At 41.7% G+C, this 22,581-nt stretch overlaps 1 protein-coding gene and 1 pseudogene across 2 annotated transcripts; both read left to right on the forward strand.

Annotated features, from left to right (window-relative positions):
* The first annotated feature begins 1,140 nt into the window (after nucleotides 1-1,140).
* Nucleotides 1,141-11,018, forward strand: LOC136468875 (cyclic nucleotide-gated ion channel 1-like; annotated as a pseudogene).
* A 3,951-nt stretch (nucleotides 11,019-14,969) lies between these two features.
* On the forward strand, nucleotides 14,970-22,301 carry LOC136476183 (spermine synthase-like). Of its 2 annotated transcripts, XM_066473924.1 has the most exons (12): nucleotides 14,970-15,163; nucleotides 15,774-15,991; nucleotides 16,077-16,121; nucleotides 17,117-17,193; nucleotides 17,274-17,396; nucleotides 17,577-17,681; nucleotides 17,764-17,836; nucleotides 17,980-18,051; nucleotides 18,336-18,531; nucleotides 19,947-20,076; nucleotides 21,341-21,415; nucleotides 21,539-22,301. In XM_066473924.1, the coding sequence occupies exons 2-12, from the start codon at nucleotides 15,805-15,807 to the stop codon at nucleotides 21,614-21,616; spliced, it is 1,161 nt and encodes a 386-aa protein (XP_066330021.1). In that variant the 5' UTR covers nucleotides 14,970-15,163; nucleotides 15,774-15,804; the 3' UTR covers nucleotides 21,617-22,301. The 2 variants fall into 2 exon arrangements, with proteins under 2 accessions (XP_066330021.1, XP_066330022.1); XM_066473925.1 differs by lacking the exon at nucleotides 14,970-15,163 and having other exon boundaries at nucleotides 15,353-15,991.
* The last annotated feature ends 280 nt before the right edge of the window (nucleotides 22,302-22,581 follow it).

Consider the following 22,581-nt stretch of genomic DNA (forward strand, 5'->3'; position numbering starts at 1 on the left):
CCCAAATAATCATCATTAGATTTTTTATTAATTATATTTTCATAATATAACTATTTGGTGTTACAAATCTTTGTAATTTTCACTATAATTTTGATCAAACTTGAGATGCTTTGACTTTCAAGAAAATTGAAATGACATGTACTTCCTCCATCCCACAAAACATGCAAATCTTACTTTTCTAGGCAAATTTAGTGGAAATATGAAATTACGCATGTGCTCCTCCTATATCCTTCTTCTCATGTGCTAGAACTCAAGAGCAATTTAGAATGTTCTCAAGGTAAAACATGGGGATGTGTTGGTTTTCCAAAGGTACAATATTTTTTATTGGTGGAGTCTATCTAAAAAGATAAACTGAACTATAGGATTACATGGATTTTAACTGTAGGATTACATGTTTTGTGGGACGGAGGGAGCAATTTAGAATAGAGGAGTATATCAATAACATATACTTAGTTAATATCCAATGGCGAGCCACGGTGAGCAACCCTGGGCACCTGCCCCACAGTTGGTCTCTACCAAAAGCTTACCCAATCGAATCGGAGTCCTGAGTCCAGCATGTACGGTGAAGTAGACTATCCAAGGCTGTCCGTTGAGCTTGGTCTTCTCCGCCGCCTCGTCGACCCTTGTCCCTTGTAAATATCCACATTCATGTCCCTGCTCCATTGTTCCCAACTCTGCCACCTCGGCCGCCACGCCTCCTCGAAAGAAAAGCTGATTCTTTCGAGGTTTTATTCACCGTACGTCGGCGATTGGCACTTTGGCAGGTGATTGTCATTCAGAGAGGCGTAAGCTTCACCTTCACGAATGGAGTAACTGTTTCTGCCTTGCCGCCGGAAGTGAGGAACCAATGGCACTATCACTGCGACTGCGAGGGGTAAGCTTCTCTGATCCTATCCTGCATTCATGCATTGCAATGCAATCTTTTGTGTCTGTCAGCTCTATCAAGTTCACGCTGGAGTGGATTGAATCCCCCAAGCTTCGATTGGTGATCAATCTTTGCCGAAATGTCTTACTCTGACAACTAAATTTCGTGTGCAGCACGTGCAGGGTTTAGAACTGGAGATCAGAGCAATTCATTGGATCGGATGACATTGTAACCTGCTAGTGCTAGCATCCTGCTCTGGAAAAAGAAAGAAAGAAATGAAGCCCAGCACAAGAGTTCTTGATCCTCGGGGGCCATTTCTACAGAAATGGAACAAGATATTTGTGATATCATGCCTTGTTTCAGTCTCCGTGGACTCGCTCTTCTTCTATGCCCCGGCGATCGATGGCGACAACAGCTGCCTGTATCTGGATGACAATCTTCAAAAGCAAAAGATAGCTAGCTGTTGTCTTTATTTAGATCGACTAGAGTAGATCTAGGCCGGTGAACCCATAGAACCGTGAAAGCACATGCACATTTAGACCTAGAACACTACACCGAGAGGGAGATAGGGGAGAGAGAGCTGGTGATGAACCTGAGCCTCCAGATGATGTCGCGGTTGTGCTAGCCATCGCGGGTTCGGTGATGGAGGCAGCACACGGGCAGCGACGGGTGGAGTAGAGGTTGCACGGACGTCGATGCAGTGCGGTCGGGCGTAGCAGTGGCGACGGCGAGGATCAGCGGAGCTTCCCGTCGCTGGCTGCGCGCCCTCTCGAGATCGGTCTAGGGTTTGTCGGTGGGGTTTGCGGCTCACGGCGAACCTCGTACTTTGAGCCGCCGGCCCCCACCTCTCTATATAGCGCAGTGCGACGGGGGCCCACCAACCATGTAGGGTTGGGCGTCCCCGATCAGGGCGCGAGACCAAGGCCCAATAGGCCGTTGGGCCTACTGGTCAGGAGATCAATCTAACATTCTCCCCCTTGATCTCACTATTACTTTTATCTTTAAACTTTAAACTTCAATCCTTTAAACCTTACTCATTTCTTCACAGATGATGCATAGAGCATGTTTCATCGTCTCGATCAATCGCCGATAGATTTAACAGCTACAATGCACGTCTCTGATCTGAAATAGTTACTTTAACTTTGGGCCCTTTATAGTCCAGGAATCATAGGCTTTCCCTTAAACCCATGCCGGCTACATGTTCTCTGAACACGTTGGGTGGTAAGCCTTTTGTAAGCGGATCCGCGAGCATCTTTTCGGTACTTATATGCTCAAGACTTATCATCTGATCCCGGACTTTATCCTTCACAACATAATACTTTATGTCAATGTGTTTGGCAGCACCACTTGACCTATTGTTGTGAGCATACTGTACTGCTGGATTATTATCGCAGTATAATTTCAGTGGTCTATTGATGTCGTCAACCACCTTCAAACCGGGTATGAACTTCTTTAGCCAGTTCACCTGCCCCGTTGCCTCATAACATGCTACAAACTCGGCATACATTGTGGACGATGTAGTGACGGTTTGCTTTGAGCTTTTCCATGAAATAGCTCCCCCTGCGAGAGTAAACACATATCCAGACGTGGATTTTCTATTATCTCCCGCATAATCAGAATCTGAATATCCCACTATATGGAGTGAATCAGATCTTCTATACGTCATCATGAGGCCTTTCGTTCCTTGCAAATAACGCAAGACTTTCTTTACCAATTTCCAATGTTCTATTCCAGGATTGCTCTGGAATCTGCCAAGTAACCCGGTAACAAATGCCAAGTCAGGGCGCGTACACACTTGAGCATATTGCAAGCTTCCGACAGCTGAAGCATATGGAACCACTTTCATTTGATCGATCTCATATTGGTTCCTGGGGCATTGAAAATCCCCATATCTGTCGCCCTTGACTATAGGAGCAGGTGAGGGACTACATTTGTGCATACTAAATTTCTTTAAGACTTTTTCTATGTATGCCTTTTGTGACAGTCCTAATACCCCTTTACTTCTATCTCGGTGAATCTCGATCCCTAGAACGAACGAAGCTTCACCAAGATCTTTCATATCAAACTTTGAGGACAAAAACTTCTTTGTTTCCAGTAGTAGACTGACATCACTACTAGCAAGTAAGATATCATCCACATACAGGACAAGAAAGATAAACTTCCCATTCTTAAACTTTGCGTAGACACAATTGTCCTCAACATTATCTTTAAACCCAAAATTCTTTATTGTCTGATCAAACTTCAAGTACCACTGTCTTGAAGCTTGTTTTAATCCATAAATAGATTTCTTTAGGCGGCATCCCAAACGTTCTTTTCCTTCCATGACAAAACCTTTCGGTTGTGCCATGTAAACATTTTCCTCTAAGTCTCCGTTGAGAAATGCCGTCTTTACATCCATCTGATGTAATTCCAAATCGTAATGTGCCACTAATGCCATTATGATTCTGAAGGAATTCTTACATGAGACTGGAGAAAAGGTCTCATTGTAATCAATCCCTTCTCTTTGTGTAAAGCCTTTTGCCACAAGTCGGGCTTTATATCTCTCTATATTCCCTTGAGAGTCAAGTTTTGTTTTGTAGACCCATTTACAGCCTACTGTTTTGGCTCCTTTAGGAATTATCTCCAAATCCCAAACTTTATTTGCATTCATTGATCTCATCTCATCTTCCATGGCCTCAAGCCACTTTGATGAATGGTCACTTTTCATGGCTTCTTCAAATGAGGTGGGATCATCCTCCATTTGAAATTCTTCAGTGTTGTACACTTCATAATCAGCAGGAATAGCTGATTTTCTAACTCTTTGAGACCTTCTAGGGGTCTCCTCAATTGGCACATTTTCTGTTTGAGGCTGTTGTTGCTCCCCCTCATGTGTGGCAATAGGTTCTATAGGATCCTGAGCCACAGGTTCCTCATCATCATTCATTGTTGCCACAGGCGGGATAACAACAGGTGCTGGCACCACAGTGTCTTGTCCTGTTGGTGCAGCAACAGCAGGTAGTGAGAAAAATGGCTCATGAATGATCGGAGTGGGTGCAAACACCCGCTTCTCTTCAAGGTCAATTTCTCGAGCTACCATGCTCCCCCTTATCATTTCATCCTCTAGGAAGACAGCGTGTCTCGTTTCCACAAACTTTGTATGTCTGTTAGGACAGTAGAAACGAAAACCTTTTGACTTTTCTGGGTAGCCAATGAAATGGCAACTCACTGTTTTGGGATCTAGCTTCCCAATGTTTGGGTTAAAAACTTTAGCCTCAGCAGGGCTCCCCCACACACGCAAGTGGTTAAGCGAGGGTACTCTTCCTGTCCACAACTCATACGGTGTTTTGGGCACCGACTTACTTGGTACTCTATTGAGAATATGAATGGCGGTTTTTAACGCCTCCATCCACAGACTCGTGGGTAAAGTGGAGTAACTTATCATACTACGCACCATATCCATCAGGGTACGGTTACGCCTTTCAGCTACTCCATTCTGCTGAGGTTCGCCCGGTGTTGAATACTGGGCGACTATACCATTCTCCTGTAAGAACCTTGCAAAAGGTCCAGGAACTTGTCCATATGGGGTATGCCGACCGTAGTACTCTCCTCCACGGTCAGACCTGACTATCTTAATCTTTAAATCATGCTGATTTTCAACTTCTACTTTAAATATTTTAAATTTATCCAACGCTTCTGTTCTTTCTTTAATTGGATAAATGTAACCAAACCGAGAGTAATCGTCTGTGAATGTTATGAATGAATCATAACCATCCACACTTTTCACAGGAAAAGGACCACATATGTCTGTGTGAATAATCTGTAGGATTCCTGTGCTTCGTTTGGCATCTTTCTTAATTTTCTTTACATACTTTCCTTTTATGCAATCTCTACATTGTTCTAACTCTGAGAGCTCTAATGGAGGAAGAATATCATTCTTAACTAGTCTTTCTATTCTCCCCCTCGAAATATGGCCTAAACGACAGTGCCATAATTTCGACAACGCATCTTGAGCTCTCTTTCGTTTTCTGTTTTCATTGTTCGATGAGGATACATTTTCATTCACATCACATACGGAATTAACATTTTCACGAAGTGATAACAAATAAAGCTCGTCTTGTCGGAAGGCAAGACCAATACATTTATTATTAAACAATATCTGACATTTGCCATTTCCAAAGTGGCAATCATAACCATCATGGTCCAACTTTGAAACACTAATCAAATTTCTTTGCAAAGAAGGTACATAAAGAACATCTCTAAGAATAATTATGAAGCCATCAGCAAGCTCTAACGGAAGATCACCAACGGCCTCAACATTTGCTTGTTCTCCATTTGCGACTTTAATGAAACTTTCGCTTCTTTGCAAAGTTCTCATCGAACGGAATCCCTGTAATGAATTAGCAACATGAATAGTTGCACCTGAATCAATCCACCAAGTAGATTTTGAAAACTTCACATACAAGGATTCATTTACGAACGTAATAATGTTCTCACCTTTATTCTTCATTATCATCTTTAAGAAATCAGGACAATTCTTTTTATAATGCCCTGTCTTCTTGCAGTGGAGACACTGGTCTTTAGCCACTGGGAATTGCTGGTTCTGAGACTGTTGCATGGGACCTTTTCCAGATGATTTGGAGGAAGAACTGTTATTATAGTTCTTTTTCTTATCTTTTAGGTAGTTCACAGAACCACCTTGTGAAACTTTTATTCTTTCCTCCTCCTGCACACACATGGCTATGAGCTTTTCCAAATCCCATTTTTCAGGCTGTATGTTGTAGTTAACAACAAATGTGTCAAATTCTTTGGGCAAAGAAGCAAAAATCAAATGAATAAGAAACTCATCCTTGAGTGCCAAATCCATTGGTTTGAGCTTAGATGCCAGATTGCTCATTCTCAGTATGTGCTCTCTAATGCCACTGCCGCCAACAGAGTACCTTTCTGTGACCAGCTGCTTGATCAGCTGGGTTGCATATGTCTTTGAAGAGCCAGTGAACTGACTCTTTATTCTGTCTAGGTACTCTGTGACCGTGTCACAGTCTGGAATTGAGCCCACAATAGCAGGCTCAATCGTGTTCTTTATCACTGCCAAACACTTCTTGTTGGCAGTGACCCATTTCCTATGCTCAAGGTCATAGGACATCTTTACGGGAGCAAAATCCCGCTCTCTGTTCTGCCATGCAGTATCAGTCTCATCTGTTTCCCTCACCGGTGCCACAGGTTCTTTAGGGCACGGTGTGGTGACAACCCAGTCCACCTCAGCGAGGATAAAGGCCAGGTCTATCTTTTTCTTCCACTCATTATAGTTATCACCTTTTAGAGTGGGGATCTCTTTGATACAACTCATTAAGTTGTATCCTCCTGAAAACATAATTCAAATAGGGTGAGAACAGAAATAACAACAATAATTGCATGCCTTAGTTTAACGTTGGTCAAAATTAAAACATACAATTATTTTCTATACTTATTCTACATCACCGTTGGGCAGAAATAGAATTAATGTATAACAAAAACATTATAATATTGCCATTAATCAACGTTGGTCAGAATAACAACAATATTATAATCTATTTAAAACATATCCATTTTCAAAATTAAATTCTCCCGTTGGTTCGAATTTAATAACGAAAATTACAACTTTAAATACGCAGCGGAAACTTTAGCATTTTATAATCTTTTTCCTATTGTCCAGAAGCAAATTTACTGTTTACTGAACAAAAAATATCGTTGGATAAATTTTGTACAGAAAATTGTCATAAAAATCAATTCAAATCGATCAAACTGTTTTCTGGAAAATAAGAAAAAAAACAAAACTGTTACTTTACTGTTTACTTGGCCATTTCGGCCCATCCAGCACACGCGCGGCCCACCAAAATTCGGCCCATGGCCTTTTCTCGCGCGCGCGCGCCAGCCAGCACACCTGGCCCAGCGGCTTGCGGCCCAGCCACGCGCTCCAGCGCTCCCCCGCGCCCAGGCCGCAACCTGGGCCTGGGCCGGGATTTCGGCCGCGCATCCATTCCCGCCTGGGCTGCGGCGCTGGCCCAGTCGCGCGTGGCCGTCCATCTTCATCCGACGGCTGCCCGCGCGCGTCGCGAGATCAAAACCCCCCGGCCAGCTCCTCTCCCTGAACCCTAGGTTCATTTTCTTCCTCTCCTTCTATCTCACCCCGCAGCGCAGCCCAGTGAGACCCGCAGCAGCAGCCGTCCTCAGTGGCCGAGGGAGAGGAAGGGCGGCACCGTCCAGCGCCCTCTCGCCGGCGTGCGTGCTCGCCCGAGGCTGAGCACGTCGCCGTCGAGGGGCCGCAGAGTGGTGCCCTGTTGCCGTGACCGCTTGGCGAGGTGCCGTGCGGATCTCGGCCCTGTCCCGCGCGCCGTTCGGGAGCGACGCCGCGGTTTTTCTGTCCGCGCGGTGGCGATGCTGCCAGCGGTGGGTAGAAGCCCAGGTAGGCTTCCTTTTTAGGGTTAGGGTTTGATTTTCCGATTTGAAATCGGTTCCTTTCTTTTCCCCCCGCGCGCCGGCGTCCTCGACGGCGAGATGACCGAGCCACCCTCTTCCCCTTTGTTTGATTCATTTGTTCGGATTTTAGCCCGATTTGACGATTAGGGTTAGGGTTAGGGTGGAGACGGCACTGTTTTCTTTTCCCCGAATCATCTTCGGGTTTTAGGGTTCGTTCTTTGCATGAAAACCGAGCCCTTCTTCTTTTCTCAGATCCGACGGATCGAGTTAGGGTTCAACCGAAAGTCGGGTGACCCCTTTTCTGCTTAGATCCACACTGGATCTAATCAACTTTTCTTTTTCTAATCGGTACCCGTTCTAGATCTACATGCTAGTATCGCTCTGATACCATTAATCGGCCCCCACCTCTCTATATAGCGCAGTGCGACGGGGGCCCACCAACCATGTAGGGTTGGGCGCCCCCGATCAGGGCGCGAGACCAAGGCCCAATAGGCCGTTGGGCCTACTGGTCAGGAGATCAATCTAACACTAGCATCCTGCGCTCTCTCACCGATGCCTTCTATTTACTCCGCGTAATATTCTAGTTCAGGACAGGCTTCGCAGCTCCCTCGTCTTCTGGGGCGTTTGGTCGCGGTGTCTTGGTTGATGACATGTTGGCAATAGCAAAACGGTATCTATCGACATATTTTCTGATTGATATCTTAGCTATTCTGCCCCTCCCTCAGGTACCCTATTTTTTACCCCACATGTGTTCCAAGAAAAGAATTGAGCTATATATCTAACAGCATGCAAAGTCTTTTGACACGGAAGATTGATTTTTAGGATATCAGGACGTCGTAACTCTGCACTTGACCTTGATCCATGTTTTTTTATCAGGTTTTTGTGTTGTTAATGCGGCCACATCTCCAAGGTTCAAAGGTTATGACCGCTAAAAAAGTATTGATGTTCATAATCTTGTTCCAATATGTGCCTCGACTGGTCAGAATAATACCACTCTACCTTGAAATCACGAGATCAGCTGGTACAGTAATGGATACGGCATGGCCGGGTGCTGCCTTTAACCTTCTAGTTTACATACTCGCTAGTCATGTAAGTCCTCTAATCATTTATCAATACTGTTGGAATATGTGACCTACCCACCTTTTTTTTTTCTTATCAATTAGTCTTTGGGCTGAACTAGTCGGTGCATGCTGTCTCGATCTCAAATCTTGGCAGGCACAATTAAATTAAATTAAATAATTGCAACCTACTCGTATTTTCGTGTTTGCGACAATGTTATCTCTCTTCATTAAAAAAGGGTTTTCCTCTGCAACTATGCATTCTTTTCTCGATTCACACAGGCTAAGCCTCAAGATTAGATTAACACAATTAATTTGCTACATATATCACATTGTGCATGGTCAAGATAGTACTAACCGATGCATTGACTTGTTACAGGTCCTTGGAGCTCTTTGGTACATTCTTGCCATACAACGAGAAGACACCTGTTGGAGAGAAGCTTGTAACAACCAGGATGGTTGTGATCTGGCAACTTTATATTGTGGAAGTACTGCATTTGGAAACAACACTTTCTTACAAGATGCTTGCTCAATAAATGGCGGCGCCGATGTAGATCCAATCTTTGGAATTTATCTACCAGTTCTCCAGAATGTTTCACAATCAACAGGTTTCTTCGAAAAATTATTCTACTGCTTTTGGTGGGGGCTACAAAATCTATGGTACACCCCCAACCCCCACACACACACTACCACCAAAGACTAATGCCCTGGGACTTGTACTTATGTGTTGCCATTTGTATTGCAGTTCCTATGGTCAAAACCTTAAAACAAGCACTTACATATGGGAGAATCTGTTTGCTGTTTTTTGTCTCAATGTCAGGTTTAGTTTTGTTTGCTCTCCTTATAGGAAATGTGCAGGTACAGTTTTAACTTTTAAACATTGATGAAATTTTATTGTTATCTGTGCTTTTAGATTAAGTGTCAATTTATTTAAAGTACATGTTATGTAGCTCTGTATTTGCTGTCTAGAGATGATGTCGCTCCTAGTAGGCTCATCCTTCAGGATTCTAACCTTCCAAGACCTTTATAAAGAATCTCATGGCCTTATGCTGGACAACATAATCATGTTTGTTGCCTCTAATTGTAATTGATACCGGTACCAGCTTGGCTATTATCAAACTCTTATCAAAATAGCATGGACTAAATCAACTTTAAGATCTTTGTTTCATTGTTTGCAAGAAATTCAAGTGACATTTTTGATACAATCCTGAATGAGCTAGCTATGAAAACCCATTTCTCTATAAGAATTGGCCATAGAGATTTATCCTTAAAATGATTCCGTATGTTTTGACTTCGTTGTACTTATGCTAGCTATATGCAAGAGGTCATTGTTTAAGGAGTAAGTCTGGACAACATGTTGAATTATATAACTAGTGATGATGTTTGACCTGATCATATTTCTCCAAATTTATTTTCTTTTTCTTGGTTGGATTGAATTGTTGCAGACCTATTTACAATCAGCCTCTGGGCATATGGAGGAAATGAGAGTGATAAGACGTGACACAGAGCAATGGATGGCATACAGATTACTTCCAGAGCATATCAAGCAACGAATATTGCGTCATGATCAATATAGATGGCAAGAAACACAAGGTGTGGATGAAGAGGGTCTTCTTATAAATCTTCCTAAGGATCTCAGGAGGGATATAAAGCGTCATCTTTGTCTATCACTTCTCATGAGGGTACTACTTCCCTATACTAAGCTTTATTTATTGATAGTCATAAGGAATTGCTTTCCTCTTTGTTCCATTCAATACGTGAGATTCAAACCCATCATGATTCCAATGACAATGGCTACACGATTTACACATCGTTTAAACGTTACACGGTGGTATATCAATTTCCATTTAATCGGCCGCATTTCCCATTTAACATTTAGCGTTTAGAATAACACTAGATAATATGTATCATCCAAAGAAATTAATTTAGTTAATTGACATCAATTCCAACTTGTGTTGCAGGTTCCAATGTTCGAAAACATGGACGATCAGCTCTTAGACGCCATGTGTGATCGTGTAAAACCGATGCTGTACACAGAAGGAAGCTGCATCATTCTCGAAGGCGACCCAGTCAACGAGATGTTCTTCATCATGAGAGGGAGACTTGAAAGCATGACAACAGACGGTGGGCGAACGGGCTTCTTCAACTCCAATGTTCTCCAAGGCGGTGATTTCTGCGGCGAAGAGCTCCTCACATGGGCTCTGGATCCTGCTTCGGGCTCAAACCTTCCCAGCTCAACCAGGACGGTGAAGACGCTGTCGGAGCTCGAAGGTTTCGCCTTGAGGGCCCATCACCTGAAGTTTGTGGCCAACCAGTACAGGAGGCTCCACAACAAGCAGCTCCGGCACACCTTCAGATTTTACTCCCAGCAATGGCGTACGTGGGCTGCTTGCTTCATACAGGCAGCTTGGCACAGGTATTGCAGAAGGAAGCTGGAGGATAGCCTGTACGAGAAGGAGAGGATGTTCCAAGCAGCAATCGTGACTGACGCCTCTAGCTCTTGCAGCCTTGGCGCGGCTCTCTACGCTGCCCATTTCGCTTCCAACATGGTACGAATCTTACGAAGAAACGCTGCCCGAAAGGGCCGTTTGCTGGAAAGAGTGTCTTCAAGGCTGTTGTTACAGAAGCCAGCAGAACCCAACTTCTTCGCTGAAGAATAGTGTGACCTTTTTTTTGTACCCCTGGTACCAATGCAAACAATGTTCATCAGCTGGCAACCTGTAATCCTTTTAGAAGCGTCAATTGACAGATCTTGTTAATATATCGTCAGCATCTATGATTGGATGCTGTAATAGCTAGACACCAAATGGTCTGAAGCTGTCAGGTTTGATCGAATAACGTAAATCAGTTTTACCGATTTATTGGTTGGTTATCTGTACATGACGAAATGGGCTTTAGATATATGGAATGCGTGGATCAGTATACGCTTTCCACGCTGATTTTTTTTTCTCGAACAGGCATTTTGCCAGTATTATTTCATTAAGCACAGTGGAAATAGGAGTCTTACAGACAGTGCACGAAGCCCTGCGATTAAGAACCACAGCTGCCTGCTGACAGGGCATCCCAGTAGCAAGTGGCTGACCGTCTCTGCGTGCTGGTCACAGAATGTGCAGGCGTCCTCATCTTGCAATCCATGCCGACATCGCCGCTCCGCAGTCCATATTCGTTTATGAGACAAAGCCAGAAGAAGAATTTGATTTTCCCCAGCGCCTTCACCTTTCCACGCTGAATCCATAACTAATAAATCAATATAAAGCCCACGGAGCAAGGTGCTTCCGCAGAGCAAGCACTCAGGTGCCCGACTTGCTCAAGCTCATCAAGCGCGAGGCTGACTTGTGGGTGCAAGCCGGTGCGAAGAACCTAGGTTTTCTTCTTCAACAAGTAATAGGTAGTCGAGTGTAATTTTTGGGAGGGCATTTGCTTAATAAAAATTTCTAAAGCCCCCAACTCCTGTAATCAAATTCTCCCCACTTAATACAAAAACATGCAAATCTTTTGCGTGATCGAGAAAATATAAAGCCTGCGGTCAAATCTATACACAAAGCTCACCTTTTGCGGGGAGTAATCTGTACACAAAGCCCACGGTGCTTTGAGAGAACTCTCTTTTTATCTTTTCCATGCAATAGCCTTTCTATGAGAGCCTCTCCTTTTGCGGGGAATAATCTCTTTTTCATTTTTTTTTGTCTAATGAATCCTTTTTCATATGCTATCCCGTTGATCGCCCTTTCATTACCTACTTTTCGAAAGGTGATTGGAGCCAACTGGAAGCACAATCAACAGGCTATTTTATTCCAAACTCCTTTGGTTTCGTATCCAAACTAGGACTTGACCTGTCTGAGAGAAAGGTTCAGCAACCAAATGAAGGATGGGCGAATTTTACAGAAATTTCAAGGATATATACACTACAACACTTCAGTTCCACGAGAACCGAGTAAACTGCCAAGTTTGAATGGAGAAGTTTCACAGAGTTTCTTCTTTAAAATAAAGGGAGGAATCAATGGATCGGAGATCTTTCACAGAATTTTCTTCTTTAAAATAAATTAAATAAAGTGAGGAATCAATCTTTACGTGTAGTCCATCGTTAGTAGATAACAAAAGTAAACAGGAGATGATCTGTTCTGGGCAGAAAGACATATATTCCCTAGACTAGAATAAAGAGGCTCTTGCAAACAAAGGAGCACCGTGTGGCTATATAAGTTTTGTCGGCATATATTCCCTCTTGCGTTGCGTCTTGGAGATTTCTTAATTTTCTCATGAGAGTAGTGCCTTGATTTGTTATTGCTTTCGGACTTGGATCAATGGAAGATGTGCTCTTGGAATTTGAGAAAACAAGGTTTGATTACTATTTGAGGAAAACAGTTCCAAATCCCCCCCCCCCCCCCCCCCCCTTTTTTTTTTACTTTGAAGTTCTGATTTGTAAGACTTTAGAGCATTTGTTGGAGACAGATCAGATTGCATATTTTGTACTTGGACAGCGCCTTGAGCGGAGTTCCTTGACATCCACGGCTATTAGCATCTTTAAGAGTTTGCTATCTCAACTTGGCATCCATATAATTTTGGCAAAATAAGAAAAAATAGCCTCCAACAGTTTGACAAAACAACTTGGCATCAATAGCAACTTGGCAAATCTTCCCTCCGCACGCGCAAATATAAGCGCGTATACGGCTTGGCATCCGGGGCTCTTCGGTTCTTAGCGGGGCTCTTCGTTCACTTAGCGGGGCTCTTCGTTCGCTTAGCGGGTCTTTTTATTTTACCAAGTCAAAAATGTCAAACTCTTGGAGATGGATTGTTTTTTTACTTGGCATATAATTTTGGGAGTTGGTAAATCACAAGATTTGTCAAGTAAAATTTGACAAACTCTTGGAAATGCTCTTATGAACTTTTTTGACTTTTGAATGCAAGTCCCAAAAAATGCAGAATGAACAGAATTGAAATAAAATACACATACGAATCTAGATAATATGTCTGATTGACCCTTTGAAATTACAGGACACATACCTAGACTAAATCCAAAACGAAATTATCTATTTAACTACATTGGCTTATTCAAAAAGACTAACGTCCCGTTTGAGTCCCTAGAATTGAAATACCTTTCTGGCATCTTTGAGCATGCATACTCGAGAGCTCCTTCCACGTTATTGTATGGTGCCGTGGTCGTTCGATTACAAACAGGTGGCTGCTTCGGAGGACAGGATGGGCAGCAAGAGCGAGTAATGTAGTAGTAAAAGAATGGAATTAGCCTTTCCATTTTCCAGGCCAAGAATGTTACGTAGGCGTTGATGGTTTCATTTCTACCAAAATAGACTGACCAAACAATATGATTCTAATTCAATCAAATTCTATAAAATCGATTGACCATCTTAAATATAAACATCGATCGACTCAATACCCAAAACTATAAAATCGATTGACCAGAGATATAATAATATGCAATAGTAGACTTTTAGGTTCCTATGAAATAATATCATGGTATTGGTACTATATAAATATACAAGAGGTGAGCTATATCATATTTATGATTATGTATAAGACTCCACCCCTGTAACGTTGGCTTGAAGTGTGATATAAGTGGGTAGACAGTATTTGAGCATCATTGTGCACACTACAACGTAGTAACCAACTATCATCGCCTATTGGTACCTAGGTAGAAAAATTGGGCGCTGATGCCTAATAACTAAAAAAATCAGAAAACGTGAATGTTCCTCATCTCCTACTGTTTTAAAGCCATAATTAGTTTCTTAAATGTTTACTTGTTTCACTTGTACCGTGGGACCTAGTAGGTTGACGTCTACCAATGCAACCCAAGACTCCAAGAGTAGCAACGGCACCGCTAGCACTATAAAAAGGCCTAACATGGCTCTTTTTGATAGATAGAGTGACATGATTCAATACATGAAGCTTTCATTCATGTATAAATACAAATACTTGCATTATTTTGCACACTATGTCATCAGTAAGGGCGGATCTATGTACTCCCTCCGTCTGAAAAAAATACAATTATGAGAAACGTGCCGGTTAAACTAGTCCTTCGACCAAGTTTATTTTAAATAATATTAACATTTATGTCTCTAAATAAATTTATTATAAAAATATATTCTATAACTAATCTAATGGTACTTATTTTGAATCATGAATGTTGATATTTTTTTTTATACTAATTCAGTTAAAGGTCAAATAGCTTAACTTCTCAAAAAGTTAGAATTACATTCTTTTATGGACAGAGGGAGTATTATGCATCAAGGGGGTGCAGACTACATACGCAGAAAACAAAAACCCGTGATTGTAATTAATTTTTCACCATGTACTCACACGCATCGGAGAACCTTTTTTTTACAAGGGCATGCAGCTTTTTAAACATTGACTAGGTTCGTAGAAAACACGTGCAACAATTATATCTTCAAATAAATTTATTATGAAAGTATAGTCAACAATCTATCTAATGATACTAATTATGTATTATAAATATTAATATTTTTTTACATATAATTGGTTAAAATTAAAAAAATTTGACTTCTCGACGATCGAGAATGGGATCTATTCTTGGAGTAGGGTGATTATGATCCACGCCCGATCTCTCCAGGCCTCTACGCACGCTCCCCTCGCAGGCCGCAGCACAAAGCACAGATTCCAAAAGAGGGAAAGCAGGAAAAAAAAAAGGAAAGACGGGAAGGAGTCGCAAGTTGCAGAGAATCCACCGCCACCACCGAGCAACGCGCGCCGGCGCCCCTCTATTTCTTGAGCCCTCGCGCCGCCGCTCCCCTCCTCCCCACCCCGCCCTGCTTCGCCATCGCGCACCTGCCACCTGGTAAGGAGCACCGCCCCGCACGCCTCTACACCACACGCCGCAGTATTTTCTAGAAGTTTCTAGACAGTCGAGTATTTTCTAAAAGTTTCTAGAGTCCATCCACACACAGTCGAGTATTTTCTACGCACAGTCGCTTATGATCGGTATTAGTTCCGTGCTTCCTCAAATCGAATAAGAGCCGCGATTCCTCCCCGCATTATTCATTCCAGGTGGTGTTTTTCAAATGCGTATGCCTGGGTGCTCCTGGCTATTATATTCCATATATAGAAGGCAAAAAGATAGGGATCTCCTTCCAAACCACCGTTATTTTAATTGCTGAGAAGTTGGGATGCTATATCAGGACTAGTTGAAGTTGATTGGGTTAATCATGACTCATGGCTTATGATGCTCTAACCTAGCCACGTCTTCGTAGCCAGCACCAGCAAAGATAAAGTTGGAGTGGTGTGGCTGGTAGTTGCCCAGACCGTCTGTTTCCATCTTCGAGGCCCACGTTTTCCTGTACCCTGCAACCTGTTCGGCGTTCCATTCCCATGCTGGCACCGATGCTCGTTGATTTGTGCTTGCAATCGCTTGCCGCTTAGCCTTGGTGCTGTTTGTTGCTTTGATCCAGAGGCTGGGAACTCCAAAGAGGAACAGGGTCCATGGACGCTGGAGGCGCAGGAAATGGTTTGAATGGGGCGGTGCAGGCAAAGGGGAGTGGGGGTGATGGCTCTGCCAAGCCGCTGCCCCCTTGCTGTGTCAAGGCTAGAGCCGCTGCGCCAGAGTCTGAGGCCAAGTGCCATGCCACCGTGGTTTCAGGATGGTTCACTGAACCACGATCACGCTGTGGTATGCCTTGATTGTCTTGCTTGATAACATAGATGCTACAACAGTACAACTTATTACTGTTTGACCTTGATTGCTGCCTCTGCAGGTAAAGCCAGCAAAGTTCAATATTACAATAACCCGATGTGGCCAGGTACTTGTCCAGCCACTGCCAATATTGTTTAGCTTATGTCTAACAATAGTCTACTGGAGGGACTTTACTCCAAAATTCAAAAGTTTAATTGTTTGTTTGTCTTCGGAATATCATTTTTCTGATAGATATGTAGTTACTGGCTTGACAACTTCAGGCTTCAATGGATGCAGTGCTCAATTATTAAAATTGCAAATGAATTTTCATTCAGTGATTTAACTGGAATTTATTTATGTGAGAAGTGGTTTAGAGTTTTGACTGGCTTTTTGTTGAAAGAAAATTCAAGCATTTGCTGAAAGTTGATGTGCAACTTGTCCAGCTTTTGTACAAAGAATGGTTTTTGACATCTCTAAGGGCTCAATCCCCTCCAATCCCCATGGGAAATGATTGACCTAAAGGAACCCTAAGTTGGTATCTATCTGTATTTTGACAAGCACACCCTTATAGTACAATCTAAAAATCGTCACGAAATTTTACAGGAAGTTGATCTAGCATAGTGCATGACTGCATGTTAATCAGAGTTAGGATTTGTTTTTGTTCTTATTTATTTGTTGTTTGTAAATTGTAAGACACACTCTATAGTCTGTTGACTGTGCTAGTGCTGCATGTCTTATGCCTGCGCAATTTTTCCTCATGGCAGAATGACCGAGTGCATATGCAGATGAGTGCTACTTTTGTTTTTTAATATATATTTGTCAATGGTAGTGTGCATGGTTTTGTCGTTTCCACAGGAAAGCCTATGCTCTTTTTGTTTCATTTCCTGACCCCTGTAATGTGTTAAATTTTATGTGCCAATGTTGGATCATCAGTGTTTTGGGCTTTTGGCTATACTCCCCAGTGTGGTCTTTGTCCGTCACTCCTTTGTTTGGCATCCTATAATATATTGGCATTGAAGGGAATTTCCAATTGTTCTTCATTGCAGTAATTTTCTGACATTTGCCCCAGAGTGAAACAATTGTACTTTCTCATATCTCTTGTCATTTTATTCTCATATATAGGAGAGGCCCATTCTTTGAAAGTGGAGAAGATCTTGTACCAGGGGAAATCGCCATATCAAGAAGTCTTAGTTTTTGAGGTTCACATCAGCTGTTTATACCAGAAATAAGAAACTGCAGTTAGCTTCTATTTTTTAAACCTGGTAATTTTTCTATGCAGGCATCGACCTATGGGAAAGTCCTTGTGCTTGATGGTATTGTTCAGTTGACTGACAAGGATGAATGTGCATACCAGGAAATGATTACTCACTTACCACTTTGTTCAATTCCATCCCCTAAAAAAGTATGTCTCCTGACCTTTGTTTTTCCTCAATATTGTGAAATTATAGACAATGCTGTGTTGCTTAGCAGAGATTCATTTGGAAGATATTCTGCAGCTATATCTCAGTACATGGAATATTTCTTTTTACTTGAATTTGAATGGAAACTGTAGTGACTTATGTCCTTAGGAACTACTTTGCAGGTTTTAGTTATTGGTGGTGGTGATGGAGGTGTACTTCGAGAGATATCCAGATATAGTTCAGTGGAGTCTATTGACATATGTGAGATTGATCAGCTAGTTATTGATGTAAAGTTGTCCTTTGATGCCTTAACCTTTTCAAGTTTAATTGCTTAATTATACTTTGCTGATATAGATCTGAACTCTGTAGGTTTGCAAAGATTTCTTCCCACACTTGTCTGTTGGATTTGAAGATCCTCGTGTTCAACTTCATGTGGGCGATGGTATGCCGATAATTCCATGAGTCCATGATATAACTACATTATTTTTTTTGATATCTGCTGAAGTTTCCTATTTGTTTTAGATATTGGTAAATACTCAGTTCTTGAACTGTAACTTACAAGAATTGTCTTTCTTCTGCTTTTAGCTGTCGAATTCTTGAGAAATGCTCCTGAAGGGACATATGATGCTATCATTGTTGATTCATCAGATCCAATAGGTGAGCTTATGCTGCCATGCATTGTCTTTCTTGAGCACAGTGCCATGGAAAATCTTTGCTATGTCTTTGGTGTTGTATATCTGTTCTGTGCATTTTGGTTTTCTGCTTCCTATTATATTACTCCTGAACTCAATGCTTCTTTATTTCTAGGTTATTGCATTCCTAGCTGTTCTGTGTAAATGATGAATAATTTGCTCATACTTTCTTTCAAAAAGAACTTTGACCTATAAACTTTCAGTCAAAGACTCAAATCTTATTTTCTTAGTTACTTTTGGCATTTGCAGGGCCTGCTCAGGAACTTGTGGAGAAACCTTTTTTTGAGACAATTGCTAGAGCTTTGGGGCCTGGTGGCGTTCTTTGTAATCAAGCTGAGAGTATGTGGTTACATACACATTTGATTCAGGATATGCTTTCAATTTGTCGCGAAACTTTCAAGGGTTCTGTACGCTATGCATGGACTAGTGTCCCAACATACCCGAGGTTCTTCACTTCTCTATTCTCTAGTCTCCTTATCTTTATCCTTTCGGTCCTAAGATCATTTTTATTATTGATGGAATGGTGCGTACTTAAAAGTTAAAAATCAGTTCTAATTTCACTTTTTTAGTTTTCACAGTTGTGGTCTCTCTGAATAGTATCAATTCATTATTTTCCTTTTCTTCTAAATATATGTATGAGTTATTTCTATTTCATTGCATGTACTAACCCTAACAACCATCTATTTGTGTGAAGATTTAGTTTTGGTTTGTTATCCATGCATCAGCTATGCACTATGCATATGGATAGCTGTTTATCTAAAATTCGTCTTAAATGACATGGAAAAAAATATGGGTGCCCATTGCTAAAAACATTTACTTAAAATAGCATTTTTGGCATGAGTTTTCTTTCCTTGCTCCATTTTTTTCTATAAATTTTGTCAAAGATAAGTTTGACTTAGGACAAAATCAGAGTGAGAGGGAGGGAGATGTTTTTTTAATCTAAAATTCTTATTCTTAAACGACATGGAACAACATGGGTGTCCATTAAAAAAGGGCAGACCCAGTGCCGGAGGCTCCCACATGAGTGGGGTCTGGGGAAGGGAAAAACCGAGGCAAGCCTTCCCCCCGCAAAATCTGCGGAGAGGCTGCTTCGAACCCGCGACCTGGTGACTCAATGAGACAGCTCTCACCACTGCACCAGGCCTGTGTCAAAATCATTTATTTAAGCTCATGCCCAGGTTGCTGGCCCTTGGTTCTTAGGCCTTGTGGTCGCTGGTCATGTTTCCTTGTGTGTTTGTTCCTGTACTTGGGTTTGGGTCCTTCTGGACTCGTGTACTGTTTTTTTCTACCTTAATGAAATGACGCGTAGCTCTCCTGCGTAGTTCGAGAAAAAAAAAATCATTTACTTAAAATAGCATTTGTTACGATGAGTTGTCTTTCCTTGCTCCATTTTTTTGTATAAATTTGGTGAAAGTGAAGTTTGACTTACGAGAGAGGGAGGGAGGGTCATTGTATCATCCAAATTAATTAATCCGGATTCAAAGCAAGAAAAATGGAATTAAAATTAACTAAGGTTATGACTCAGAATTACATATTGGATACCCACTTGCATTCCTATTCTAACTTCATGTTAAATTTTCTTCAAGTTTATTTGTATTGAATCATTTTGTAAGAGTTTCTGGGACTTCTTCCTTTGTTCTGACATAACACATAAGAAACTTTCCATAGGATTATAATCCTTCCATATTCCTTGGTTTCCCAAGTGTGGAAGGTTTGTTGGGATATGGTGTTCTTAGTAGTTGTGAGTTGTTACAAATGCTTGTTCTAGTCTTTGCAGTTCTAGATAAAGAAGTCTTTGTTGTGTTTAAGTGTTTCTGTTTCGAACGAACTTCTTACAGAAAGTTTACTTGAATTTTGCAGTGGGGTAATTGGGTTTTTACTATGTGCCAAAGAAGGTCCATCGGTCAACTTTCTGACTCCTATAAATCCAATTGAAAAGGTGGAAGGAGCTACAAAAGCTGGAAGAGAGATCAGATTTTATAATTCAGAGGTTCGTTTTCTTAATCAATCATACAGGATTTGTCTCGCCAATATTTTCTATGTTGAAAAACGTAATTACGTGTATGCCTAATTGTGGTTAAGCACGAAGTAGACCCCTGCCGCATCGCCTAGGCCATAGCGGTCAATAAAATGTGAGAGCAGGGGAAATCTGGAGCAAGGCAGATCGTGTGCGGGCGCGTGACAGCACGGGAAAAAGAACCGCAAGCAGTAAGCTTAGGGCGTCCACTGGAAAAAAAAACCTCCTCCGTCATGGAGAAAAAAAATTGTGTCATGACTCTTTGCAGCCACCGCTATCGCATCTTCTGCTTCCCCTGCCCACTGCGAGAGGAATCTGAGCTCGAGCACCTTGCATCACCGCGGCCACAGCACCACCTGGCTCCCCACGTGCACCCTCCCTGACTCGTTCACCTCTACAGCTCCTCACACATGCTCATCCTCCCTGCTTCCCCATGCTACTCTGATAGTTCTCACCGAGTCACTTCCAGAAAATTGAATTCTTATTTGGTCCTCTCTGATAGTTCTCACCTAGTCACCTCTGCATAAAATTGAATTCCTATTTGGTCCTCTCTCTCTCTCTCTCTATCTCTCTCTTTCGAGATCTGATTTAGCCATTAGTAACAAAACTCAGTACTTCTATATCTGTGTTGTGATTTTCTTCTAAATCTCGGTTCTCTGTTTACTGGTTGTCTGATTGAGTGCCTTGTCCCCTTGTGAATATGTGATGCTTTAAGCTTTATATTACTCTGCTATGCAAACCTCTATGTAGTGAATTTCTATTACATATAAACCTCCTGATTATGCTACCAGCAGCAAAAATAAATAAATAAAAGTAAAAAATTCACAAATATTTAATCACGTTTAATCAGGGCGTAATCTTCCTAGGCGCTAGACCACTGCCTTGCGATTTTGTAACCTGTGTTGCCATTTGTTCTAGTATGCAGAATTTATCTTAATGACACAATCTAAGAAATTCTATTTTTTGTTGATTGTCCCTTATATGTTGTAATGATAATGAAATCAGTGGAAAATACAGCTCAGCCATACCAACTAGTTCAGGGCAGGACCGCAGGAGTTAGGTTCACGGCTTGTATGATTTGGTAGTACAATCCAGTTGTGTCTATTTCCATTTGTAATATCGGGGTATTGGTATACCTACTCTTCCTATTTTTTGCTCACGCATTAAACTGCAACTCTTATCTGAGATTGCTTCCATGAAGCTTCCTTCACCCTGATTAATTTTCATCATTGAACAGATGCATAGGGCAGCATTTGTTCTTCCGACCTTTGCAAAGAGAGAGCTAGAAGCATATTGTGCTTCCACTGAAACAGTATGTTCTTTTCAAATTGGGACAAGTGATTTATTTACTCTTCTTGCACTTTGCATGTTTCAACAGTTTAAGAATATTTTGAAAACAAATTAATATGCACAGAATTTGTGCACCATGTCACAGGAGCAGGCAGAGGAAACAGCAGTGACACCACTGAAGTTAACTCTTGCATCCAAGAGTGAAATTCTCACTGCATCCTAGACCAGGACTCAGTGACCTACTACAAGATATCAAGAAACCATTCCTTCCTGGCGCCCTACCTCCAGTATCGCCATTGGATAGAGTCTCGTACTATCACATATTATAAGCATCAGCATTGAGGGTGTGGCATTGCGATTTGACGCATAACGAGGCATCATGTGTCAATAATTTATTCTCCAAACAATGACATGAGGTTAGCATGCTAAGGAACAGACGAACTGACAGCAACGTATGATATGAGTGTGTGACGTGATGAGCATTCCTGGCGGTATGTTGCGCCTGTATGTGGTGGTCATTTCTCACCACCAAAGTCTTTTAAGTCCGGAGGGGTTCCACTATACAATCGTACCGGTACTTGTTGAGTGATGTAATACATGTAGAGAATCTTGCTCACCAGATGTAGTGATGTCAACCTCTCATGGTATCTTTATCATGGTTTGCAAATGTGTTTTTGTACTAGAATGGATTACGAACAATGTGTTGGTGGGATAAAAATCAAGACTAGTAGCATATGGGGTTTACATAGAGTCTAGGTATTGGTTTTCAGTGCAAATTGCATAATGTTATAATTTTCCGATATTGCACATTGATTGGTAGTGCAAAATCATCTATCTTTGTAGTTGATAGATCATAAATATAGGGATTGCATGTATATTTATATGGTTTTTTACTTGATTTTTTATGTATTTGTGGAGACTTTGGTAAGGACTCCAAATACCAAATTCTCGTCCAGATGATCATATAACCAAATGTGCTTTCGTGACGTATTTTCTAATGATGCTTATTACACATCATACACATTAGTACTTTTGTGTATATATTTGTTCAAACTTAAAAGTGCTTGAATCTCCTATAAATAGGATGTGTATTTATTTTAGGAAGGGCGGACCTGGTGCAAGCGGTAAAGTCTTATCGCCTGTGACCAGAAGGTCTTGGGTTCGAGTCACGGTCTTCTCGCATTGCAC

This window comes from Miscanthus floridulus, chromosome 8 (assembly GCF_019320115.1).
Source record: "Miscanthus floridulus cultivar M001 chromosome 8, ASM1932011v1, whole genome shotgun sequence".
NCBI lineage: Eukaryota > Viridiplantae > Streptophyta > Magnoliopsida > Poales > Poaceae > Miscanthus > Miscanthus floridulus.